The sequence below is a fragment of the Ranitomeya imitator genome, chromosome 8, assembly GCF_032444005.1.
Source record: "Ranitomeya imitator isolate aRanImi1 chromosome 8, aRanImi1.pri, whole genome shotgun sequence".
NCBI lineage: Eukaryota > Metazoa > Chordata > Amphibia > Anura > Dendrobatidae > Ranitomeya > Ranitomeya imitator.
The window spans coordinates 125,011,605-125,037,644 of record NC_091289.1 but is presented as its reverse complement, the minus strand read 5'-3'; the positions used below and the strand labels follow the sequence as shown (position 1 = coordinate 125,037,644).

Below are 26,040 nucleotides of genomic sequence, written 5' to 3'. Positions count from 1 at the left end.
TACCCCATCAGAGAGCAGCATTATCTAGGGACAGAGACCTTGATTCTAGCAATGTATCACTTGCTGGGCTGTTTGCAGTCATTATAATAACATCCCTGTTTTATCTGCTGTAGATCTACCAGTTCTCTGAATACTGAGCCCTGTATAGCTCCGCCCCTCATCACTATTGATTGGCAGTTGTGCATTGACAGAAAGCGGCCTATCAGTCATGGGGGTGGGGTTATACAGAAAAGCAGGACTACATGGCACAAGACAACTAGTCCTCTAGTAATAATCTCCTGCTGGTAAAATACCTATTTAACCCCTTACCGGCATCGGACGTACTATACCGTCCGATGCCGGCTCCCCTGCTTTGATGCAGGGCTCCGCGGTGAGCCCGCATCAAAGCCGGGACATGTCAGCTGTTTTGAACAGCTGACATGTGCCCGTAATAGGCGCGGGCAGAATCGCGATCTGCTCGCACCTATTAACTAGTTAAATGCCGCTGTCAAACGCAGACAGCGGCATTTAACTACCGCTTCCGGCCGGGCGGCCGGAAATGACGTCATCGCCGACCCCCGTCACATGATCGGGGGTCGGCGATGCTTGTATATTGTAACCATAGAGGTCCTTGAGACCTCTATGGTTACTGATGACCGGTGGCTGTGAGCGCCACCCTGTGGTCAGCGCTCACAGCACACCTACATTTCTGCTACATAGCAGCGATCAGCAGATCGCTGCTATGTAGCAGAGCCGATCGCGTTGTGCCTGCTTCTAGCCTCCCATGGAGGCTATTGAAGCATGGCAAAAGTTAAAAAAAAAAGTTTAAAAAAATGTGAAAAAAATAAAAATAACATAAAAGTTTAAATCACCCCCCTTTCGCCCCAATCAAAATAAATCAATAAAAAAAATATCAAATCTATGCATATTTGGTATCGCCGCGCTCAGAATTGCCCGATCTAGCAATTGAAAAAAAGTATTAACCTGATCGCTAAACAGCGTAGCGGGAAAAAAATTTGAAACGCCAGAATTACGTTTTTTTGGTCGCCACGACATTGCATTAAAATGCAATAACGGGCGATCAAAAGAACGTATCTGCACCGAAATGCCATCATTAAAAACGTCATCTCGGCACGCAAAAAATAAGCCCTCAACTGACCCCAGATCATGAAAAATGGAGACGCTACGAGTATCGGAAAATGGCGCAATTTTTTTTTTTTTTTTTTTAGCAACGTTTGGAATTTTTTTTCACCACTTACATAAAAAGTAACCTAGTCATGTTAGGTGTCTATGAACTCGTACTGACCTGGAGAATCATAATGGCAGGTCAGTTTTAGCATTTAGTGAACCTAGCAAAAAAGCCAAACAAAAAACCAATGTGGGATTGCACTTTTTTTGCAATTTCACCGCACTTGGAATTTTTTTCCCGTTTTCTAGTACACGACATGCTAAAACCAATGATGTCGTTCAAAAGCACAACTCGTCCCGCAAAAAATAAGCCCTCACATGGCCAAATTGACAGAAAAATAAAAAAGTTATGGCTCTGGGAAGGAGGGGAGCGAAAAACGAACACGGAAAAACGAAAAATCCCCTGGTCATGAAGGGGTTAAAAATCCCAAATAAACAGCACAAACTGTGAAATAAAAAGAAACTGGCAGCAGGATTTAGCTATATAGAGTAAAGACATAACCATAATGGCATTGTTATACTGATTAATCTTCAGCCATGATCATTTTCCGGGAAAACAAACTGTTCCCGCACCGTCCAAGACACTTATAACAGAGGCACGACATTTCAAACAGGAGGTAGATGACTGAAAAATCAGCGAGCTGCCATTGAAACACCGGTTGCAGATGGAGTGGTCGGAGCAGAAGGGGAAGACCGTACCCATAGAGCCACCTTTCTGCACTTTAATATCAAGAAAAATTCAAGTGTATTAGTGTAATTATAATGACCAGGCCAATCATATTTCCAGGTCATTTTTACTGTACAATGAATGCCATAGAAACAAATGGTATACTGAATTGTGTTATTTAAAACTACATCCCGTCCCACAAAAACACAAGTCGTCATATAGATGTCGACGGAAAATTAAAAAAAAATATGGTTTTTGTAATAAGAGGAGAAAAAAAATGAAAGCTTACTAATAATATTAATGTAATCTTGGTAACACATTTAGTTTCTGTTTAAATGTATTACTGCTACATATACAGTAGTTTATACAGATAAGACGTTAATATCACATACTATGCTTCTATGCTTTAGAGGAAAGATATCAGAAAGGTCTCCCAGTTCCATTACAACCAATGGGAGGATGTTCTCCCCAAAGAAACTAAGGGACTACTGGAGATGATTCAGAAAATCAGAAAAATTATTTCAAGCACGAAATTGGAGGAGCAGAACAGACGTGACAGATCAGTTCCTCTTGTTGTCCATTGCAGGTAATTACAGATGCTATTGTTATACTTTTTATGATCCATTAAGGCCATGTTCACACGTTGCGGTTTTTACCGCGGAACCGCAGCGATTTTGCCGCTGCGCGTCCGCTGCAGTTTCCATTGCGTTTACATTTACATGTAAACCAATGGAAACCGCAAACCGCTGTGCACATGCTGCGGGAAAAACCGCGCAGAAATGCAGTGGTTAAAATCCCGCAGCATGTCACTTCTTTGTGCAGAATCGCAGCGATTCTGCACCCATAGAAATGCATTTATCCGCTTACTTCCCGCATGGGGCTGTGCCCACCATGCGGGAAGTAAGCGGATAATGTGCGGGTTATACCCGGGGTGGAGGAGAGGAGACTCTCCTCCAGGCCCCGGGAACCATATTTGTGTAAAAAAAGAAATTTTAAAATAAAAAATAATGTTATACTCACCTCTGAAGTCTCAGCGCTGCACGCAGCCGTCCGGTCTGGGTTGCTGTGCGAGCAGGGCCTGCGGTGACGTCGCGGTCACATGACCGTGACGTCACGAAGGTCCTTCTCGCACAGCATCTTTGGAACCGGACCGTCGCCTGCAGCGCCGAGGAGATCGGGACGTCAGAGGGTAAGTATATAATTATTTTATTATTTTTAACATTACTATTGATGCTGCATATTGCTGCATATGCAGCATCAATAGTAGGGGTAAAATCCCGCAGCGGAAACCGCAGGACAAAACGTGATAAATCTGCAGGGATAACCGCAGCGGGTTTGCCCTGCAGATTTATCAAATACACTGCGGGAAAACCCACAGGGACAGGATGCAACGTGTGAACATGGCCTAAAACATTTGAAAAGCGCAGTAAGTTCAGCTCATGTATTCATTTTCTGCAGCTAATTTTGTAGCTACTTCACATTGCAATTTGCAGGATTTCTTGCTGACTGATGAAGACTTGTTATGGATTTCACCCTAATGCAAAATGTGAAATCTCCACCGTAAATTGATGGAACAAAGGGCAACATGCATCAGACAGTGGCTGTATGATTCCAGCCATAAATGTTTAAACCTAAAACACTTTGGCATTTCAGAGAAAAATATAGCTTAATAGTCGCCGGGGTCCGAGCCGTGCTTGAGGCTAGTTGGACAGGCAGGTTCTTGGCAGCTTCTCCCCATCCATTGCCCTTGAGTAATAGGTCGCACCCTATACACGCACCTGATACTCTAGGTGAAACGCGAGATATGTGAGATAGTGTAAAATCAACTGAAGAGAGATGTATGAAGATCCTGATGAAGTTCATTTCCAGACTGAAATACTTTTAGATTTGAACAAACCAGCAGTGAAAAATACGATACTTAGTTAAAAGACGATAACTGATAACTAAAGGTATCTTGCGTCGTGTACCTGGGAAAGAGATGTCACTAGGATGTACAGTGGCTTGCGAAAGTATTCATCTTCTTGGCATTTTACTTATTTCTTTACATTACAACCTGTGTTTAAATATTTTTGTAATCCGATTTTTGTGTGATGCATCAGTACTCAATACTAGTCTAAGTTGGTGAAATGAAGTGATATAAATATAGACATAAATTAAATTTACAGGATCAAATAACTGAAAATTGACAAGTGCATTTGTATTGACCCCTTTTGGGATGAAACCATTCAGCATTTCTGGTTCGAGAAATTACCATCATACGTCACATGCTTAGTGAAACGAAGTCCACCTGTGTGCAATCTAAGTGTCACATGATCTATCAGAATATACACATCTTTTCTGAAAGGCCACAGAGGCTGCCACACCATTAAGCAAGAGGCATCACTAACCAATCAACACCATTAACACCAAGTAGATCTCCAAACAAGTCAGGAACAAACAAATCAACACAGCTCATCACCCCAAGAACAACATCCCCACTGTGAAACATGGTGGTGGCATCATTATGCTGTGGGCATGTTTTTCGGCAGCAGAGACAGGGAAAATGGTCCAAGTTGAGATTAAGATGGATGGTGTACAATACAGGGATATTCTTGAGCAAAACCTGTTTCAGCCTGTCAGTGATTTGAGACTGGGACGGAGGTTCACCTTCCAACAATGACCCAAAGCATACTGCTAAAGCAACACTCAAGTGGTTTAAGGGGAAACATGTAAATGTTTTGGAGTGGCCTAGTCAAAGCCCATATTTTAATCCAATTGAGATTATGTAATCAGACATCAAGATTGCAGTAATCAGACATCAAGATCTTACTTGAAGGAGCTGGGGCAGTTTTGCTATGAGGAATGGGCAAAAATCCCAGTGGAAAAATGTGGAATGCTCATAGACACTTATCCAAAGCAACTTGCAGCTGTAACTGCTGCAAAAGGAGGCTCTACAAAGTACTGACTTTAGGAGGTGAATAGTTATGCACACTGAAGTTTTCAGTTATTTTGTCCTATTTGTTGTTTGCTTCACAATAAAAAGAAAACCAAATATTCAGAGCTGTAGTCATGCTCTTTACATGAACTGATGAAATCTAAACCAGTGAAAATCCAGGTTGTTAGGTAGCAAAACACAAAAAAGGCCAACAGGGTGAATACTTTTGCAAGCCACTGTACTAGAAAAAGGCATACTTGCTGAGGTAGTGTGATACTCTGGGCGGGATCCTACTACACAATTTCAGACTTTTTTAAGCAATGATGTTTCCTAATGGCAGTGTCCTCTTTCAACACAATATTGTGTGTTACACTTCAAAAATTATTCAAGAATAGTTTGAAAAACATTACAACATCTGACTTGTACCCAGCATCTATGGGATTTTTCAGAAAAACAACTCTGATCAAAAGAGACGCACCTTGTAACTCACAAGATTAGGATATCGTTGCACTCTTGGTGTCAGATACCACGAGACACTTTTATATGACTTGTGGACTCTACACCTCAATGGGTCTGATAGCACGAGAGAGGCATACACAATATTAAGCAGTTAGTCCTCGTGTCATGGCTAATTAGTTTATATGGTCTTTGCGATTCATTTTGCACACATTAGTCTTGCACACTTTCACATTTAAACATGCACTTACAAAGAGCTAAGTAAAAAAAATCTGTATAGTAATTTATGTAATTGATTTTTTTTTTCAAAGTGATGGATCTAAGCGAACCGGGACATTCTGTGGCCTCTGGAATCTTCTTCAAAGTGCCCAGGTTGAAGAAGTCATTGATGTCTTCCAGACAGTGAAACATTTACGTCGCCAGCGGTCAGGAATGGTGTCTTCTTTTGTAAGTATATGATGAGAGAAGTGATTTTGATGATTCATATTGTAAAATTGCTCCCAGACGATTTTTTAATGGGGATAATAAGTCTATATCTGTTATATGTTAACTTTAATGCATACACAGTGCCTTGAAAAAGTATTCATACCCTGTGAACCTTTCCATAGTATTTCACCTTACATCCACAAACTTTGCTTTTTTTTATTGGGATTTTATGTTATATACCAAAACAAGGTAGAAAGCAGTGTCGTACTGTCCCACCGGAGAATCAGAGGATTCTCCAGTGGGCCCAGGCACTGACCCCTGCTGGCATACTGGCCAGCAGCTGCCTAAGGCCTTCACTGCTCTAGGGACCCCCAGGCAGTGGTTATGGGGCCCTTAAGTCAAGGGGGGCCACCTTGTGCCAGTGGAGCAACAGCGGGTGACAGGAAGCCACGCCTGTCCCCGCTGCTAAAGAGAAATGAATATTCATGCTTTCCATGCCCCTTGTTATGACCTGGTGGTTAGGAGCACCCGGAATGACCTGATAGTTAAAACTCACACAGGACAAGCTCTGGGATGTGGGAGCTCTGCTGACCGCAATCCCTAATCCTATCACACACACTAGAAATAGCCGTGGAGCGCTCCTGACACTCCCTAGGCGCCTCGTCACAGCCTAAGAGCTAGCTAGCCCTAGAGATAGAAAATAAAGCCTACCTTGCCTCAGAGAAATTCCCCAAAGGAAAAGGCAGCCCCCCACATATATTGACTGTGAGTAAGATGAAAGTCACAAACGCAGAAATGAAACAGGTTTCAGCAAAGGGAGGCCAGACTTACTAAATAGACAGAGGATAGGAAAGGTAGCTTTGCGGTCAGCACAAAAAACTACAAAAGACCACGCAGAGTGTGCAAAAAGACCTCCGCACCGACTAACGGTGCGGAGATGCCACTCTGCATCCCAGAGCTTCCAGCTAGCAAGACAAAATCATGATATCCAGCTGGACAAGAAAACAATGAACGAATTAGATACTATCAGGAACTTAGCTTCTGCTGGAGTAGACAGGTCACCAGAAAGATCCAAGAGCAAACTGAACCAATGCAGAAACATTGACAGCTGGCATGGAGTAACGATCTAAGTGGAGTTAAATAGAGCAGCCAACCAAAGGATAAACCACGTCACCTGTGTAAGGAACCTCAGAAGCAGCAGCTCCACTAACAGCCACCAGTGGGAGCCCACGGACAGAACTCACCGAAGTACCATTCACGACCACAGGAGGGAGCTCGACAACAGAATTCACAACAGCCCCCATGGGCATGGAGAGGAGTGAATACCACTTTATTTTAATAGCGGCAGTGTTAGCCGCTCTCTCCTCTCTCTCACTCACACAAAGCACTACATACACACACATATACACCACCGCACCACTCTCTCACACTCACACACAAAGCACCGCACCGCACCACACCACACCACATACACACACGCATGCAGACAGACAGACACACAGCACCACTCACCTCTTGTAACACATCCTGGCGTCCTGCCCGGAGCTTCCTGACTGAGACAGCGCAGCTGGATGACGTCATCATTCAGCGCGTGGCTGTTTCAGACAGAAAGCTGCTGGTGAGGAAGAGGCTGCCGGGATGTGCTGCGAGAGATGAGTGGTGCTGTGTGTCTGTCTGCGTGCATGTGTGTATGTGGTGCATGCAGTGCTTTGTGTGTGAGTGTGAGAGACTGGTGCGGTGGTGTATGTGTGTGTATGTGGTGCGGTGCTTTGTGTGTGAGTGAAAGAGAGTGGTGCGGTGCTGTGTGTGTGTATTGGAGGTGTGTGTATTGGAGATTGACAATGATGGAGTGCTGGGGAAGGACGATGGGGATGTGGAAAGGACAATGATGGTGGTGGGGGAGGCAATGATTGAGGTGTTGAAATGGACAATGATGGGTGTTGAAATGGGCAATGATGGGGGTGGTGGGGGAGAAAGCATTGATGGTTGTGGTGTAAAGGACAATGATGGTTGTGGTATAAAGGACAATGATGGCAGTGGTGGAAAAGACAATGGTGGTGGTGGTGGGGGGAGTGTTGTGAATTCTGTGGCTGAATTCACTCTTGTGGTCACAAGTGGTACTGCAGCTTCTGAGCTTCCTCCCTCAGGTGTTCTGGTGAGCTCGTTAACTGCTTCATTACTTAACTCCGCCTGATGCTGCTTGTTGTGAATTCTGTGGCTGAGTTCACTTCTGTGGTCACAAGTGGTATTGCAGTCTCTGGGCTTCCTCCCTCAGGTGTTTTGGTGAGCTCGTTGGCTGCCTTGCTATTTAGCTCCACCTGAGTCTGTCTTCCTTGCTCCTTGTCAATGTTCCAGTGTTGGATCTGAGCTACTGCATCTTTCCTTGGGCCTGCTGCTCTGCTAGATAAGTGCTTCTAGTTTGTTTTCTGTTTTTTCTGTCCAGCTTGCTATTAACTTTTGCTGGAAGCTCTGAGAAGCAAAGGGGTGCACCGCCGTGCTGTTAGTTCGGCACGGTGGGTCTTTTTGCCCCTTTGCGTGGTTTTCGTTTTAGGGTTTTTTGTAGACTGCATAGTTCTCTTTGCTATCCTCGCTCTGTCTAGAATATCGGGCCACACTTTGCTGAATCTATTTCATTCCTACGTTTGTCTTTTCATCTTGCTAACAGTCATTATATGTGGGGGGCTGCCTATTCCTTTGGGGTATTTCTCTGAGGTAAGTCAGGCTTGTATTTCTATCTTCAGGCTAGTCAGCTCCTCAGGCAGTGCCGAGTTGCATAGGTAGTGATAGGCGCAATCCACTGCTGCTTATAGTTGTGTGAGGATAGATCAGGTACTGCAGTCTACAGAGATTCCACGTCTCAGAGCTCGTCCTATTGTTTTTGGTTATTGCCAGATCTCTGTATGTGCGCTGATTACTGCACGTTGTGTTGCCTGATTGCCGGCCATAACAGTACAAGGAGCCACACCAATGATTCCCAATAGAGGGAAAAAAGAAATCCTGACATCATTTTTTTTTCTTAGCTCTGTCTTCAGTCTTTTTTTTCCCCTAGACATTAGAGTGCTTCAGGACACAGCTGTGGACATGGATATTCAGGCTCTGTGCTCCTCAATGGATAATCTCGTTGTAAATGTACAAAAGATTCAAGATACTATTGATCAGAAATCGATGCTAGAACCAAGAATTCCGATTCCTGATTTGTTTTTTGGTGACAGAACTAAGTTCCTGAGCTTCAGAAATAATTGTAAGCTATTTTTGGCCTTGAAACCTCATTCTTCTGGTAATCCTATTCAACAGGTTTTGATTATTATTTCTTTTTTGCGCGGCGACCCACAGGATTGGGCGTTTTCTCTTGCACCAGGAGATTCTGCATTGAGTAATGTTGATGCATTTTTCCAGGCGCTGGGATTGCTTTACGATGAGCCTAATTCAGTGGATCAGGCTGAGAAAAATCTGCTGGCTTTATGCCAGGGTCAGGATGATGTAGAAGTATATTGTCAGAAATTTAGGAAGTGGTCAGTACTCACTCTGTGGAATGAATCTGCACTAGCGGCTTTGTTCAGAAAGGGTCTCTCTGAAGCTCTTAAGGATGTAATGGTGGGATTTCCTATGCCTGCTGGTTTGAATGAGTCTATGTCCTTGGCCATTCAGATCGGTCGTCGCTTGCGCGAGCGTAAATCTGTGCACCATCTGGCGGTATTGTCTGAGAGTAAACCTGAGCCTATGCAGTGCGACAGGACTATGACTAAAGTAGAACGGCAAGAACACAGACGTCTGAACAGACTGTGTTTCTATTGTGGTGATTCTACTCATGCTATTTCTAATTGTCCTAAACGCACTAGGCGGTTCGATAGCTCTGCCGTTATTGGTACTGTACAGTCCAAATTCCTTTTGTCCATTACCTTAATGTGCTCTTTGTCATCGTATTCTGTCATGGCGTTTGTGGATTCAGGCGCTGCCCTGAATCTGATGGATTTGGATTATGCTAAACGTTGTGGATTTTTCTTGGAGCCTTTGCGGTGTCCTATTCCGTTGAGAGGAATTGATGCTACACCTTTGGCCAAGAATAAGCCTCAGTACTGGGCCCAGCTGACCATGTGCATGGCTCCTGCACATCAGGAAGTTATTCGCTTTCTGGTACTGCATAATTTGCATGATGTGGTCGTGTTGGGGTTGCCATGGCTACAAACCCATAATCCAGTATTGGATTGGAACTCTATGTCGGTGACCAGCTGGGGTTGTCAGGGAGTACATGGTGATGTTCCATTTTTGTCTATTTCGTCATCCATTCCTTCTGACATCCCAGAGTTCTTGTCGGACTTTCAGGATGTATTTGAGGAGTCCAAGTCTGATGCCCTACCTCCGCATAGGAATTGTGATTGTGCTATCGATTTGATTCCTGGTAGTAAATTCCCTAAGGGTCGTTTATTTAATTTGTCCGTACCTGAACACACCGCTATGCGCAGTTATGTGAAGGAGTCCCTGGAGAAGGGACATATTCGCCCATCGTCGTCACCATTGGGAGCAGGGTTCTTTTTTGTAGCCAAGAAGGATGGTTCGCTAAGACCGTGTATTGATTACCGTCTTCTTAATAAGATCACTGTTAAGTTTCAGTATCCCTTGCCATTGATTTCTGACTTGTTTGCTCGGATTAAGGGGGCTAGTTGGTTTACTAAGATTGATCTTCGTGGTGCGTATAAGCTGGTGAGAATCAGGCAGGGAGATGAATGGAAAACGGCATTTAATACGCCCGAGGGTCATTTTGAGTATCTGGTGATGCCGTTCGGACTTGCCAATGCTCCATCTGTTTTTCAGTCTTTTATGCATGACATTTTCCGTGAGTATCTGGATAAATTCTTGATTGTTTACTTGGATGACATTTTGATCTTCTCAGATGATTGGGAGTCTCATGTGAAGCAAGTCAGAATGGTTTTCCAGGTACTGCGTGCTAATTCCTTGTTCGTGAAGGGATCAAAGTGTCTCTTCGGTGTGCAGAAAGTTTCATTTTTGGGGTTCATCTTTTCCCCTTCTACTATCGAGATGGATCCGGTTAAGGTTCAGGCCATCCAGGATTGGACTCAGCCGACATCTCTAAAAAGTCTGCAGAAATTCCTGGGCTTTGCTAATTTTTATCGTCGCTTCATCTGTAATTTTTCTAGCATTGCCAGACCATTGACCGATTTGACCAAGAAGGGTGCTGATTTGGTTAATTGGTCTTCTGCTGCCGTGGAAGCTTTTCAGGAGTTGAAGCGTCGTTTTTGCTGTGCCCCTGTGTTGTATCAACCTGATGTTTCTCTTCCGTTCCAGGTCGAGGTTGATGCTTCTGAGATTGGTGCAGGGGCGGTTTTGTCACAGAGAGGTTCTGGTTGCTCAGTGTTCAAACCATGTGCTTTCTTTTCCAGGAAATTTTCTGCTGCTGAGCGTAATTATGATGTGGGCAACCGAGAGTTGCTGGCCATGAAGTGGGCATTCGAGGAGTGGCGTCATTGGCTTGAGGGTGCTAAGCATCGCGTGGTGGTATTGACTGATCATAAGAACCTTACTTATCTTGAGTCTGCCAAGCGCTTGAATCCTAGACAGGCCCGTTGGTCGTTATTTTTTGCTCGTTTTGATTTTGTGATTTCATACCTTCCGGGCTCTAAAAATGTGAAGGCGGATGCTCTGTCTAGGAGTTTTGTGCCCGACTCTCCGGGGTTATCTGAGCCGGCGAGTATCCTCAAGGAAGGAGTCATTGTGTCTGCCATCTCCCCTGGTTTGCGGAGAGTGTTGCAGAAATTTCAGGCTAATAAACCTGATCGTTGTCCGGCCGAGAAACTGTTCGTCCCTGATAGGTGGACTAGTAAAGTTATCTCTGAACTTCATTGTTCGGTGCTGGCCGGTCATCCAGGAATCTTTGGTACCAGGGAGTTGGTTGCTAGATCCTTCTGGTGGCCATCTCTGTCACGGGATGTGCGTGCTTTTGTGCAGTCCTGTGGAATTTGTGCTAGGGCTAAGCCCTGCTGTTCACGTGCCAGTGGGTTGCTTTTGCCCTTGCCGGTCCCGAAGAGGCCTTGGACACATATTTCGATGGATTTCATTTCTGACCTTCCCGTTTCTCAAAAAATGTCGGTCATTTGGGTGGTCTGTGATCGCTTTTCTAAAATGGTCCATCTGGTGCCCTTGGTTAAATTGCCTTCCTCCTCTGATTTGGTGCCTTTGTTCTTCCAGCATGTGGTTCGTTTACATGGCATTCCTGAGAATATTGTTTCTGACAGAGGTTCCCAGTTTGTCTCGAGGTTCTGGCGAGCCTTTTGTGGTAGGATGGGCATTGACCTATCTTTCTCCTCGGCCTTCCATCCTCAGACTAATGGCCAGACCGAACGAACCAATCAGACCTTGGAAACATATCTGAGATGTTTTGTTTCCGCTGACCAGGATGATTGGGTGTCATTTTTGCTGTTGGCTGAGTTCGCCCTTAATAATCGGGCCAGCTCGGCTACCTTGGTCTCTCCATTTTTCTGCAATTCTGGGTTCCATCCTCGTTTCTCTTCAGGACAGGTTGAGTCTTCGGACTGTCCTGGTGTGGATTCTGTGGTGGACAGGTTGCAGCAGATCTGGACTCAGGTAGTGGACAATTTGACCTTGTCCCAGGAGAAGGCTCAGCTTTTCGCTAATCGCAGACGCCGTGTGGGACCCCGACTTCGTGTTGGGGATCTGGTTTGGTTATCTTCTCGTCATATTCCTATGAAGGTTTCCTCTCCTAAATTTAAACCTCGTTTTATTGGTCCGTATAGGATTTCTGAGATTCTCAATCCGGTGTCTTTTCGTCTGACCCTCCCAGACTCCTTTTCCATACATAATGTATTCCATAGGTCGTTGTTGAGGAGATACGTGGCACCTATGGTTCCATCTGTGGAGCCTCCTGCCCCTGTTTTGGTGGAGGGGGAATTGGAGTATATTGTGGAGAAGATTTTGGATTCTCGTGTCTCTAGACGGAAACTCCAGTATCTGGTCAAATGGAAGCGTTATGCTCAGGAAGATAATTCCTGGGTTTTTGCCTCTGATGTCCATGCCCCAGATCTTGTTCGTGCCTTTCATGTGGCTCATCCTGGTCGGCCTGGGGGTTCTGGTGAGGGTTCGGTGACCCCTCCTCAAGGGGGGGGGTACTGTTGTGAATTCTGTGGCTGAGTTCACTTCTGTGGTCACAAGTGGTATTGCAGTCTCTGGGCTTCCTCCCTCAGGTGTTTTGGTGAGCTCGTTGGCTGCCTTGCTATTTAGCTCCACCTGAGTCTGTCTTCCTTGCTCCTTGTCAATGTTCCAGTGTTGGATCTGAGCTACTGCATCTTTCCTTGGGCCTGCTGCTCTGCTAGATAAGTGCTTCTAGTTTGTTTTCTGTTTTTTTCTGTCCAGCTTGCTATTAACTTTTGCTGGAAGCTCTGAGAAGCAAAGGGGTGCACCGCCGTGCTGTTAGTTCGGCACGGTGGGTCTTTTTGCCCCTTTGCGTGGTTTTCGTTTTAGGGTTTTTTGTAGACTGCATAGTTCTCTTTGCTATCCTCGCTCTGTCTAGAATATCGGGCCTCACTTTGCTGAATCTATTTCATTCCTACGTTTGTCTTTTCATCTTGCTAACAGTCATTATATGTGGGGGGCTGCTTATTCCTTTGGGGTATTTCTCTGAGGTAAGTCAGGCTTGTATTTCTATCTTCAGGCTAGTCAGCTCCTCAGGCAGTGCCGAGTTGCATAGGTAGTGATAGGCGCAATCCACTGCTGCTTATAGTTGTGTGAGGATAGATCAGGTACTGCAGTCTACAGAGATTCCACGTCTCAGAGCTCGTCCTATTGTTTTTGGTTATTGCCAGATCTCTGTATGTGCGCTGATTACTGCACGCTGTGTTGCCTGATTGCCGGCCATAACAGCTGCTATCCTTGCTCCTTGTCAATGTTTCAGTGTTGGATCTGAGCTTCTCCTGATTGTTCCTGTGACCTGCTGCTCTGTATAGCTAAGTGCTTTTTGCTTTTTTGTTGCTTTTTTTCTGTCCAGCTTGTCTTTTGTTTTGCTGGAAGCTCTGAGACGCAAAGGGTGTACCGCCGTGCCGTTAGTTCGGCACGGTGGGTTTTTTTTTTGCCCCCTTTGCGTGGTTTTGCTTTAGGGTTTTTTGTAGACTGCAAAGTTCGCTTTACTGTCCTCGCTCTGTCCTAGAATATCGGGCCCCACTTTGCTGAATCTATTTCATCCCTACGTTTTGTCTTTTCATCTTACTCACAGTCATTATATGTGGGGGGCTGCCTTTTCCTTTGGGGAATTTCTCTGGGGCAAGTCAGGCCTATTTTTCTATCTTCAGGCTAGCTAGTTTCTTAGGCTGTGCCGAGTTGCCTAGGTAGTTGTTAGGCGCAATCCACAGCCGCTTTTAGTTGTGTTTAGGATAGGATCAGGTGTGCAGTCTATAGAGTTTCCACGTCTCAGAGCTCGTTCTTGTATTTTTGGGTATTTGTCAGATCACTGTGTGCGCTCTGATCGCTAAGCACACTGTGTTTCTGGATTGCCTTCATAACACCTGTCATTAGCAAACATAACAGTACAAGGAGCCAAACTAATGATTCTCAATAGAGGGAAAGAAAAAGTTCTGACATCATTTTTTTTTTGTTTTTTTTCTGCTCTGTGTTCACTTTTTTTTTCCCCTAGACATTTGGGTGATTCTGGACACAGGTGTGGACATGGATATTCAGGGTCTGTGCTCTTCAATGGATAATCTCGTTATAAATGTACAAAAGATTCAAGATACTATTGATCAGAAATCTATGTTAGAACCAAGAATTCCTATTCCTGATTTGTTTTTTGGAGATAGAACTAAGTTTCTAAGTTTCAAAAATAATTGTAAGCTATTTCTGGCCTTGAAACCTCATTCTTCTGGTAATCCTATTCAACAGGTTTTGATTATTATTTCTTTTTTGCGCGGCGACCCTCAAGACTGGGCATTTTCTCTTGCGCCAGGAGACCCTGCATTGAGTAGTGTCGATGCGTTTTTCCTGGCGCTCGGATTGCTGTACGATGAGCCTAATTCAGTGGATCAGGCTGAGAAAAATTTGCTGGCTTTGTGCCAGAGTCAGGATGATATAGAAGTATATTGTCAGAAATTTAGGAAATGGTCAGTACTCACTCAGTGGAATGAATCTGCGCTGGCAGCTTTGTTCAGAAAGGGTCTCTCTGAGGCTCTTAAGGATGTCATGGTGGGATTTCCTATGCCTGCTGGTTTGAATGAGTCTTTGTCTTTGGCCATTCAGATCGGTCGACGCTTGCGCGAGCGTAAATCTGTGCACCATTTGGCGGTACTGCCTGAGGTTAAACCTGAGCCTATGCAGTGCGATAGGACTATGACTAGAGTTGAACGGCAGGAATACAGACGTCTGAATGGTCTGTGTTTCTACTGTGGTGATTCCACTCATGCTATTTCTGATTGTCCTAAGCGCACTAAGCGGTCCGCTAGGTCTGCCGTCATTGGTACTGTACAGTCCAAATTCCTTCTGTCCATTACCTTGATATGCTCTTTGTCGTCGTTTTCTGTCATGGCGTTTGTGGATTCGGGCGCTGCCCTGAATCTGATGGATTTGGATTATGCTAAACGTTGTGGGTTTTTCTTGGAGCCTTTGCGGTGTCCTATTCCATTGAGAGGAATTGATGCTACACCTTTGGCCAAGAATAAACCTCAATACTGGGCCCAGCTGACCATGTGCATGGCTCCTGCACATCAGGAAGTTATTCGCTTTCTGGTGTTGCATAATCTGCATGATGTGGTCGTGTTGGGGTTGCCATGGCTACAAACCCATAATCCAGTATTGGATTGGAATTCCATGTCGGTATCCAGCTGGGGTTGTCAGGGGGTACATGGTGATGTTCCATTTTTGTCGATTTCGTCATCCACCCCTTCTGAGGTCCCAGAGTTCTTGTCTGATTATCAGGATGTATTTGAAGAGCCCAAGTCCGATGCTCTACCTCCGCATAGGGATTGTGATTGTGCTATCAATTTGATTCCTGGTAGTAAATTCCCTAAAGGTCGATTATTTAATTTATCCGTGCCCGAACACGCCGCTATGCGCAGTTATGTGAAGGAATCCCTGGAGAAGGGACATATTCGCCCATCGTCATCACCACTGGGAGCAGGGTTCTTCTTTGTAGCCAAGAAGGATGGTTCGCTGAGACCGTGTATTGATTACCGCCTTCTTAATAAGATCACTGTTAAATTTCAGTATCCCTTGCCATTGTTATCTGACTTGTTTGCTCGGATTAAGGGGGCTAGTTGGTTCACTAAGATAGATCTTCGTGGTGCGTATAATCTGATGAGAATCAGGCAAGGAGATGAATGGAAAACTGCATTCAATACGCCCGAGGGTCATTTTGAGTATCTAGTGATGCCGTTCGGACTTGCCAATGCTCCATCTGTGTTTCAGTCTTTTATGCATGACATCTTCCGTGAGTATCTGGATAAATTCCTGATTGTTTACTTGGATGACATTTTGATCTTCTCAGATGATTGGGAGTCTCATGTGAAGCAGGTCAGAATGGTTTTTCAGGTCCTGCGTGCTAACTCTTTGTTTGTGAAGGGATCAAAGTGTCTCTTCGGTGTGCAGAAAGTTTCATTTTTAGGGTTCATCTTTACCCCTTCTACTATCGAGATGGATCCAGTTAAGGTCCGAGCCATCCAGGATTGGATTCAGCCGACATCTCTGAAAAGTCTGCAAAAGTTCCTGGGCTTTGCTAATTTTTATCGTCGCTTCATCTGTAATTTTTCTAGCATTGCCAAACCATTGACCGATTTGACCAAGAAGGGTGCTGATTTGGTTAATTGGTCTTCTGCTGCTGTGGAAGCTTTTCAGGAGTTGAAGCGTCGTTTTTGTTCTGCCCCTGTGTTGTGTCAGCCAGATGTTTCTCTTCCGTTCCAGGTCGAGGTTGATGCTTCTGAGATTGGAGCAGGGGCGGTTTTGTCACAGAGAGGTTCTGATTGCTCAGTGATGAAACCATGTGCTTTCTTTTCCAGGAAGTTTTCGCCCACTGAGCGTAATTATGATGTGGGCAATCGAGAGTTGCTGGCCATGAAGTGGGCATTCGAGGAGTGGCGTCATTGGCTTGAAGGAGCTGAGCATCGCGTGGTGGTATTGACTGATCATAAGAACTTGACTTATCTCGAGTCTGCCAAGCGCTTGAATCCTAGACAGGCCCGTTGGTCGTTATTTTTTGCCCGCTTCGACTTTGTGATTTTGTACCTTCCGGGCTCTAAAAATGTGAAGGCGGATGCTCTGTCTAGGAGTTTTGTGCCCGACTCTCCGGGTTTATCTGAGCCAGCGGGTATCCTCAAGGAAGGAGTAATTGTGTCTGCCATCTCCCCTGATTTGCGGCGGGTGCTGCAAAAATTTCAGGCGAATAAACCTGATCGTTGTCCAGCAGAGAAACTGTTCGTCCCTGATAGGTGGACTAATAAACTTATCTCTGAACTTCATTGTTCGGTGTTGGCTGGTCATCCTGGAATCTTTGGTACCAGAGAGTTAGTGGCTAGATCCTTCTGGTGGCCATCTCTGTCACGGGATGTACGTACTTTTGTGCAGTCCTGTGGGATTTGTGCTAGGGCTAAGCCCTGCTGTTCTCGTGCCAGTGGGTTGCTTTTGCCCTTGCCGGTCCCAAAGAGGCCTTGGACACATATTTCGATGGATTTCATTTCTGACCTTCCCGTTTCTCAAAAGATGTCAGTCATTTGGGTGGTCTGTGATCGCTTTTCTAAAATGGTCCATCTGGTGCCCTTGGCTAAATTGCCTTCCTCCTCTGATTTGGTACCTTTGTTCTTCCAGCATGTGGTTCGGTTGCATGGCATTCCTGAGAATATTGTTTCTGACAGAGGTTCCCAGTTTGTTTCAAGGTTTTGGCGAGCCTTTTGTGGTAGGATGGGCATTGACCTATCCTTTTCCTCGGCTTTCCATCCTCAGACTAATGGCCAGACCGAACGAACCAATCAGACCTTGGAAACATATCTGAGATGTTTTGTTTCCGCTGACCAGGATGATTGGGTGTCCTTTTTGCCGTTGGCTGAGTTCGCCCTTAATAATCGGGCCAGCTCGGCTACCTTGGTTTCTCCATTTTTTTGCAATTCTGGGTTCCATCCTCGTTTCTCTTCAGGACAGGTTGAGTCTTCGGACTGTCCTGGTGTGGATTCTGTGGTGGATAGGTTGCAGCAGATCTGGACTCAGGTAGTGGACAATTTGATCTTGTCCCAGGAGAAAGCTCAACTTTTCGCTAATCGCAGACGCCGTGTGGGTCCCCGACTTCGTGTTGGGGATCTGGTTTGGTTATCTTCTCGTCATATTCCTATGAAGGTTTCCTCTCCTAAATTTAAACCTCGTTTTATTGGTCCATATAGGATTTCTGAGGTTCTCAATCCTGTGTCTTTTCGTTTGACCCTCCCAGACTCCTTTTCCATACATAATGTATTCCATAGGTCGTTGTTGCGGAGATACGTGGCACCTATGGTTCCATCTGTTGAGCCTCCTGCCCCGGTTTTGGTGGAGGGGGAATTGGAGTATATTGTGGAGAAGATTTTGGATTCTCGTGTTTCTAGACGGAAACTCCAGTATCTGGTTAAATGGAAGGGTTATGCTCAGGAAGATAATTCCTGGGTTTTTGCCTCTGATGTTCATGCTTCCGATCTTGTTCGTGCCTTTCATGCGGCTCATCCTGGTCGGCCTGGGGGCTCTGGTGAGGGTTCGGTGACCCCTCCTCAAGGGGGGGGTACTGTTGTGAATTCTGTGGCTGAATTCACTCCTGTGGTCACAAGTGGTACTGCAGCTTCTGAGCTTCCTCCCTCAGGTGTTCTGGTGAGCTCGTTAACTGCTTCATTACTTAACTCCGCCTGATGCTGCTATCCTTGCTCCTTGTCAATGTTTCAGTGTTGGATCTGAGCTTCTCCTGATTGTTCCTGTGACCTGCTGCTCTGTATAGCTAAGTGCTTTTTGCTTTTTTGTTGCTTTTTTTCTGTCCAGCTTGTCTTTTGTTTTGCTGGAAGCTCTGAGATGCAAAGGGTGTACCGCCATGCCGTTAGTTCGGCACGGTGGGTTTTTTTTTTGCCCCCTTTGCGTGGTTTTGCTTTAGGGTTTTTTGTAGACTGCAAAGTTCGCTTTACTGTCCTCGCTCTGTCCTAGAATATCGGGCCCCACTTTGCTGAATCTATTTCATCCCTACGTTTTGTCTTTTCATCTTACTCACAGTCATTATATGTGGGGGGCTGCCTTTTCCTTTGGGGAATTTCTCTGGGGCAAGTCAGGCCTATTTTTCTATCTTCAGGCTAGCTAGTTTCTTAGGCTGTGCCGAGTTGCCTAGGTAGTTGTTAGGCGCAATCCACAGCCGCTTTTAGTTGTGTTTAGGATAGGATCAGGTGTGCAGTCTATAGAGTTTCCACGTCTCAGAGCTCGTTCTTGTATTTTTGGGTATTTGTCAGATCACTGTGTGCGCTCTGATCGCTAAGCACACTGTGTTTCTGGATTGCCTTCATAACACCTGTCATTAGCAAACATAACAGGGGAGGCAATGATGGGGGTTGTGGGGGAGAAGGCAATGATGGAGGTGGTGGAAAGGGCAATGATAGGGGTGATGGGGGAGAAGGCAATGATGGGGGTTGAAGGGGAGAACAATGATGGAGGTGGAGAGGGGCTGCATTATACTTTATGAGAGGGCTACATTATATTCTGTGGGGGACTGCATTATTCTCTCAGGGGACTACATTGAATTCTGGGGGCTACATCATACTATATGAGTGGGCTACAGTATACTCTATGGGGGGCTACATTATATTCTGTGGTGGGGCTTCATTATTCTCTCAGGGGACTACATTATATTCTGGGGGCTACATCATACTATATGAGGGGGGGCAGCATTATGCCCTATGAGGGGGCTACAGTAAAGTCTATGGGGGGCTAGATTATACTATATGAGGGGGCTGAATTAGACACTATGAGGGTGCTACATTATATTCTGTGGTGGGGGACTGCATTATATTATATCTTATGAGAGGGTTGCATTATATGTTATGGGGTGCTGCATTATATTCTATGAGGTGGGCTGCATTATATTCTATGAGAGGGGGCTGCATTATATTGTTTGAGGGGGGTTACATTATTTTATGAAGGGGCTGCATTATATTCTATGAGGGAGGCTACATTATATTTTATGAGGGGGCTACCCCAACCCCTGCTACATAATTAAGGCGTGTACTACCTTATATTATATCCTGATATTAGCGTGTTTTACCACACAATTGGTGGTCTTGTATTTATTTATATGTAGCTACATAATGGGCCCAAAGAATGATTTTCTCTGGTGTGTCCAAGGTAGGGTTGAGCGAAACGGGTCGGCCACTTTCAGAAGTCGCCGACTTTTGGCAAAGTCGGGTTTCATGAAACCCGACCCGACCCCTGTGTGGGGTCGGCCATGAAGTCGGCGATCTTCTGAATGTGGTATCGGAATTCCGATCCCGAGTTCCGATATGTTTGCAATATCGGAAATCGGTATCGGAATCCATATTTAATGTAAAATAAAGAATTAAAATAAAAAATATCGCTATACTTACCCTCTGACGCGCCCTGGTACTAACCGGGAACCTTCCTTCCTTCGAATCAGCGCTTGCAGGACCTTGCGGTGACGTCGCGGCTTGTGATTGGTCGCGCGGCCGCCCATGTCACCGCGACGTCACGCAAGGTCCTGCAAGCGCTGATTCTTAGGAAGGAAGGCTGCCGGAAAGAAGCAGGGCGCGTCCGAGGGTGAGTATATGCCTAATAGGAATATACTCACCCTCGGACGCGCCCTGCTTCTTTCCGGCAGCCTTCCTTCCTAAGAATCAGCGCTTGCAGGACCTTGCGTGACGTCATGGTGACGTCGCGGCTTGTGATTGGTCACGCGAGCGGTCACATGGGCGGCCGCGCGACCAATCACAAGCCGCGACGTCACCGCGACATCACCGCAAGGTCCTGCAAGAGCTGATTCGAAGGAAGGAAGGTCTCCGGTTAGTACCAGGGCGCGTCAGAGGGTGAGTATAGCGATATTTTTTATTTTAATTCTTTATTTTACACTTAAATATGGATCCCAGGGCCTGAAGGAGAGTTTCCGCTCCTTCAGACCCTGGGAACCATTGGAAACCCAATGCACTGCATTGGGTTTCGAGTTTCGGCTGACCCCGACGCCGACTTTTTTATAGGATCGGCCGATTTCACTCGACCCGACTTTTGAAAACGTCACCCGATCCTATAAAAGTAAAGGTCGCTCAACCCTAGTCCAAGGTGCTCCTGTCCGACGCTGGTAGAAAGTATTTGTGAAGTGGAAAGGAAATGACACATGGTTTTCTAATTATTTAAAAATATAAATTGCTACATGCATTTGTATTCAGCTCCCTGAGTCAATACTTTGTAGGATCACCTTTTGCTGCAATTACTGCTGCAACTCTTTTGGGGTATGTCTCTGTCAACTTTGCACATTTAAAGTCTGAAATGTTTGCATATTCTTCTTTGCAAACAAGCTCTAGCTCAGCGAGATTGGATAGAGAGCGTCTTTGAACAGAAATTTAAAAGTCTTGCCACAGATTATCAATGGGATTTAGATATGGACTTTGACTGGGCCATTGAAACACATGATTATGCTTTGATCTAAACCATTCCATTGTAGCTTTGACCCCAGTCTCAAGTCTTTGGCAGCATCTAACAGGTTTTCCTTCAGGATTTAGCTCAATTCATCTTCCAATCAACACTGACCAGCTTCCTTGTCCCTGCTGAAGAAAAGCATCCCTACACCATGATGCTGCCACCACCATGTTTGGTGGTAGGATGGTGTTTTCTGGGTATTGTGCTGTCTAAGTTTTCTGCCACTCATAGTGATTTTTGCATCTAGTTAAAAAGTGTCTCATATGTCTCACATGACCAGAGCACCTTTTTCCACCTGATAGCTGTGTCCCCTACATGGCTTTTTGCAAACTGCAAACGGGACTTCCTATGACTTGTTTTCAAAAATGGCTTTCCTCTTGCCATTCTTCCATAAAGGCCAAATTTGTGGAGTATATCAGTAATTGTTATCCAGTTGTCAGATTCTTCCACCTGAACTGTGGATCTCTGCAGCTCCTCCAGAGTGACCGAGGGCCTCTTGGCTGCGTCTCTAATTAGTGTTCTCCTTGCTTGGGATGTGAGTTTAAGTGGCATTTATGTCTTAGTAGGTTTTGCAGTTGTGCTATACTCCTTCCATATTTGGATGAGGGATTGAATAGTGCTCTGTGAGATGTTCAGAGTTTGGGCTATTTTTTTTTTTTTATAACCTATCCCTGCTTTACGCTTCTTCACAAATGTATTCCTAACCTGTTTTCCTTGGTTTTCATGATGCGGTTTGCTTCCTAACATTCTGTAAAGGCCTCAGAGGTTTGTTTGGAACAGCTGTAGTTATACCGAGAATAAATTGCACACAGGTGGACTCAATGTGCTAATTATGTGTCTTCTGGAGGCTATTAGTCACTCAAGATTTTATTTAGGGGTATCAGATTACAAAGGACTAAATACAAATTCACATCACAAATTTCAGATTTATATTTTTAAATTAATAAGAAAACCTTATCATTTTTCCTTTACACTTCAGACATACTTGCTACTTTGTGTTGGTATTTCACATAAAATCCCATAAAAATGTATTTTAGTTTTGTAGGTGAAAAAATATGGAAAAGTTCACGGGGTTTGATTACTTTTTCAAGGTACTGTAAAAGACCGGTGACGCACATATTTTAGTTGTCCGATAGAAATGTACTCCAGTCCTCCAGTCAATTTTTCGCTATAATTTATGCCACTATTGTGTTGCAATTATAGCAAATCTGTCTAGTAGTTATAAGCCACACTTCTTCCACTTAACTCTTGCAACTTTTCAAAAAATTTGCATAAAAGTGCCAAAAGTCATTAAACCTATGAGCATCTACACATTGTGCAAACATTTTTGAGCTTTTATGCCAGTTAGTTGGCAAAAAGGGCTTGATAAATTGTCTCCAATTTGAATAATGAATTAAGTGCTTACATTGGAGCATATTTATCAAGCTAAATAAAATAGTTTGTAGCGTAATTTGAGCCAAATAAAAGCCTTTCATTACTTGCATTTTAATTATTCTATGTTTTAGACAATTATTGCAGCAAAGGGACATGACCAACCTGAAAAGTGGCTTATTTGCCAGAAAAGGAGAATGGCAACAAAATATTCAGTAATCTGCGGAAAAAAATGTTCCAAAATTATTATTATTATTTATTATTATAGCGCCATTTATTCCATGGCGCTTTACATGTGAGGAGGATTATACATAATAAAAACAGGTACAATAATCTTGAACAATACAAGTCACAACTGGTACAGGAGGAGAGAGGACCCTGCCCGCGAAGGCTCACAATCTACAAGGGATAGGTGAGGATAGAGCTGGTTGTGCAGTGGTTTGGTCGATTGGTGGTTACTGCAGGTTGTAGGCTGAAAATTTCAAGCACAATATAGACCAACAGATGGTGAAATCTTAGAGCAGAGAGTCATAAAATATGCTGGATAGCATAAACTATTATGATAAATTTGATGCACTTTGATACAGTCTAGTCTAATTTTGCACATTGTAAGTGTTAGACAGTATTGATCAGTATATGTGTACAGCTCTCCAGAAATCTAAATGTTAATCTGTATCATTCTTTCTCACTTTAGGAGCAATATGAGTTCCTTTATGATACTTTAGCCAGTACTATACCTGCCCAAAATGGTCAGGTCAAGATAACCATTCATCAGGAAGACAAGTTGGATATCAAGAATGAAATGAACAGCAAAACCCCAGAAGAAAAGCAGTCGGGAGTCACAGCCAGCTTAACAGAGGCCACCCCAACTGTTCCCAAAGAAGATGAAACCGTCTCCAATGGACCCAGTGCGGCCGCGTTCACAGAAGTATCGCTAAGAATAGATGAATGACAAGCAAGTGAATACATACAGTAGAAGACAGAGGATAGTGGACACGTTTATGCCTTTTGGGCCTTTTATGTCAACCAAGATTCTCATGAACAAAACTAGTACTTTCCCGTATACCCCTAACCCGATGTGCGATGTATAACACAAGTGCACATTTGATGTTAATAAGGCACAGCTGCAAACATTTCATGCATTATGTGCAGAGTTTATGACAAAAGATCTAATAATTCTCAGCGCTGCGTCTGCCCAAGATGTGTTATAGGTGTTATAGTAACAAGCTATTGAAATTCTTTCTCTCTATGCAATTCTGAATTTTCCATATGAGGTATAGACAGCCTGCTGCTCTCCAGATGCTTTGCAAATGCCGAGCTGACGCATCTCGTCTCCATCTGCAGTATAGTAATTGTTCAAATGAATAATTATCTGCATGATCAATATTGCCAGTAAAGCAACTTATACAGTCCAAGGAGGCAAAGCCATATGCAAGCAATAGCTTTTGGTTCAGTTGAACGTTAGCTTATATTTCTACTCTAGGTATACTTTATTTTATTTAGTAATAATTTTGTAAACTCAAGGGATCAATGAGGAATGTTGTCTTTTATTAGTAATAATGTGAAGCTCCCATAGTCTATAATAAATGAGCTTGAATATATGAAATCTGAAAATAAAGGTCAAGATAGAGCTATGGAGTCATTCAAAGGTGCAATGCAAGACTGTGTCATATTAACTAGCAGGACTATGGTTTAAATGAGGCTAAACTTTGCACCTACAGTATTTACTTACATCTTTTGTTTGCTCAAATTTGGACAATACACAATAGCAGAGATATCAGATCATGATACAAATAAATGGGATGCCTGACTGTGCAGATGTCACAGTTTGGCAATCAGAAATCTCTCTTAATCATGGAGACCCCTTTAAATACAATGTATTGCATGAGAGTAAATTCCAGGTACTGAAAATTTTTTGAATATGGTTGTGGGAGTTAATAATAATAATAATAATAATAATAATAATAAAGATTGGTTTTGTTTTTAGATACCGTAATCGATAAAAATGTCAAAACCAAAGCAATATGCGGTACATTTCACATATATCTCCCAAAGCTTTGTTGAACAGAAACTTGGCTGTGCTCACAAAAGCTGGGTGAGATTTCAATTTTATATGCATGCCTAAATGTTTTAATTTTTCTAACTTAATGTTACACATTAGCACAAAATTCATCTATGTAAAGGTACTTAAAAATCCACATTACATCAAATCAGATTCGAAATGTGACACTTTCTGGAGAAAATGCATTTAAAATGTCAAAAAGATAAAAATATAAGAATAATGGGGGACCAAAGAGGAACAGAGAGGTATAGGTTATAAATATGAATTGTTCTCTACTATTTCACGGTATTTTCTTTTTGTTCTCTCTATTTTTCTTTTTTCTTTTTGATTTAGAAGATAATATGTGGCTATGTAAATATGCTAGGAGGCAACATTTAGACAATATATTTGTCTTATATAACTTTAGATCATTTTTATTTTTCAGGGTTTATGCTGTCTTTCATTTATGCAAGTGCACAGTCTAAATGTAGCGTGCAAATCTTAAACCTCAGGGGTATGTTGAAAAATGTACAGGTAGACCAAAACTAAGTACGATAACACCACTGTCAGGAAATAGTTTGGTGAATAGATCTTCAACGTATATGTCTAAAATCAAAACAAGATTTTTTTGTGAATTATTGCAAAATTTTTTTTAGAAATGTATCCTTGAGTTTTACATTATAGTAACATTTCACGCAGATTGCATTTTCACATTGTATTTTCAATGGCAGTTCCAAGGCCAGGACTGAAAATTCCAGTAAAACGCCTTCTACAGAGCTTATAATAAACCTTTCAGATTTGCATATTTTAATGGAATACTTAGAGAATAAAAGAACAGTTTGGGGCTGTTGTTTTGTACTTGACAGTTGTGTCATTTGCCAAGTATTAAACCATATGCTTGTTATGAAGATTTTTTTTACGTTTAATATATTTGCTTTGAGATATAAAAATGTTTGATTAAATATTTTTACTACGGAAAAAAAGAGGATTTGAGAATATTTAATGTTCTGTGAAAATACTTAATTATTTAAGATGGATTTATTCAATTTGGAAGCAAAAGGAATTAAAAGAATATACAGATGGTGTGTATTAATATTGTGTGATTATATTTTAAAGGAACAGGTACAAATTACCATACTCGTGTGAAAAAGAACAACGGTTGACACTGATACGATATACATAATATAATCATTGCCATAAAATCAATTGCTTTATCTAAATTTGTTTTGCTTTATTAACTGTACATTCCTGCAGTAGCAGGAATTTACATAAAAACTTTTTTTTTCTTCACTCCATTGTAGAGATACAGGGCACTTAATTATGGTACTGACATATAGCTAATGTTTTAATTTT

General features: G+C 43.4%; 1 protein-coding gene across 4 annotated transcripts in view; it reads left to right on the top strand.

The window, feature by feature from the left end:
* The window catches only part of PTPRC (protein tyrosine phosphatase receptor type C), a 260,568-nt gene extending 234,788 nt beyond the window's left edge, over nucleotides 1-25,780 (top strand). For all 4 annotated transcript variants that reach the window (XM_069737345.1, XM_069737344.1, XM_069737343.1 and 1 more), the window contains 3 exons: nucleotides 2,245-2,420; nucleotides 5,516-5,651; nucleotides 23,341-25,780. In XM_069737345.1, the coding sequence (XP_069593446.1) occupies nucleotides 2,245-2,420; nucleotides 5,516-5,651; nucleotides 23,341-23,598 (570 nt within the window). In that variant the 3' untranslated portion in view covers nucleotides 23,599-25,780. The remainder of the gene's footprint in view (nucleotides 1-2,244; nucleotides 2,421-5,515; nucleotides 5,652-23,340) is intronic.
* Nucleotides 25,781-26,040: the final 260 nt, after the last annotated feature.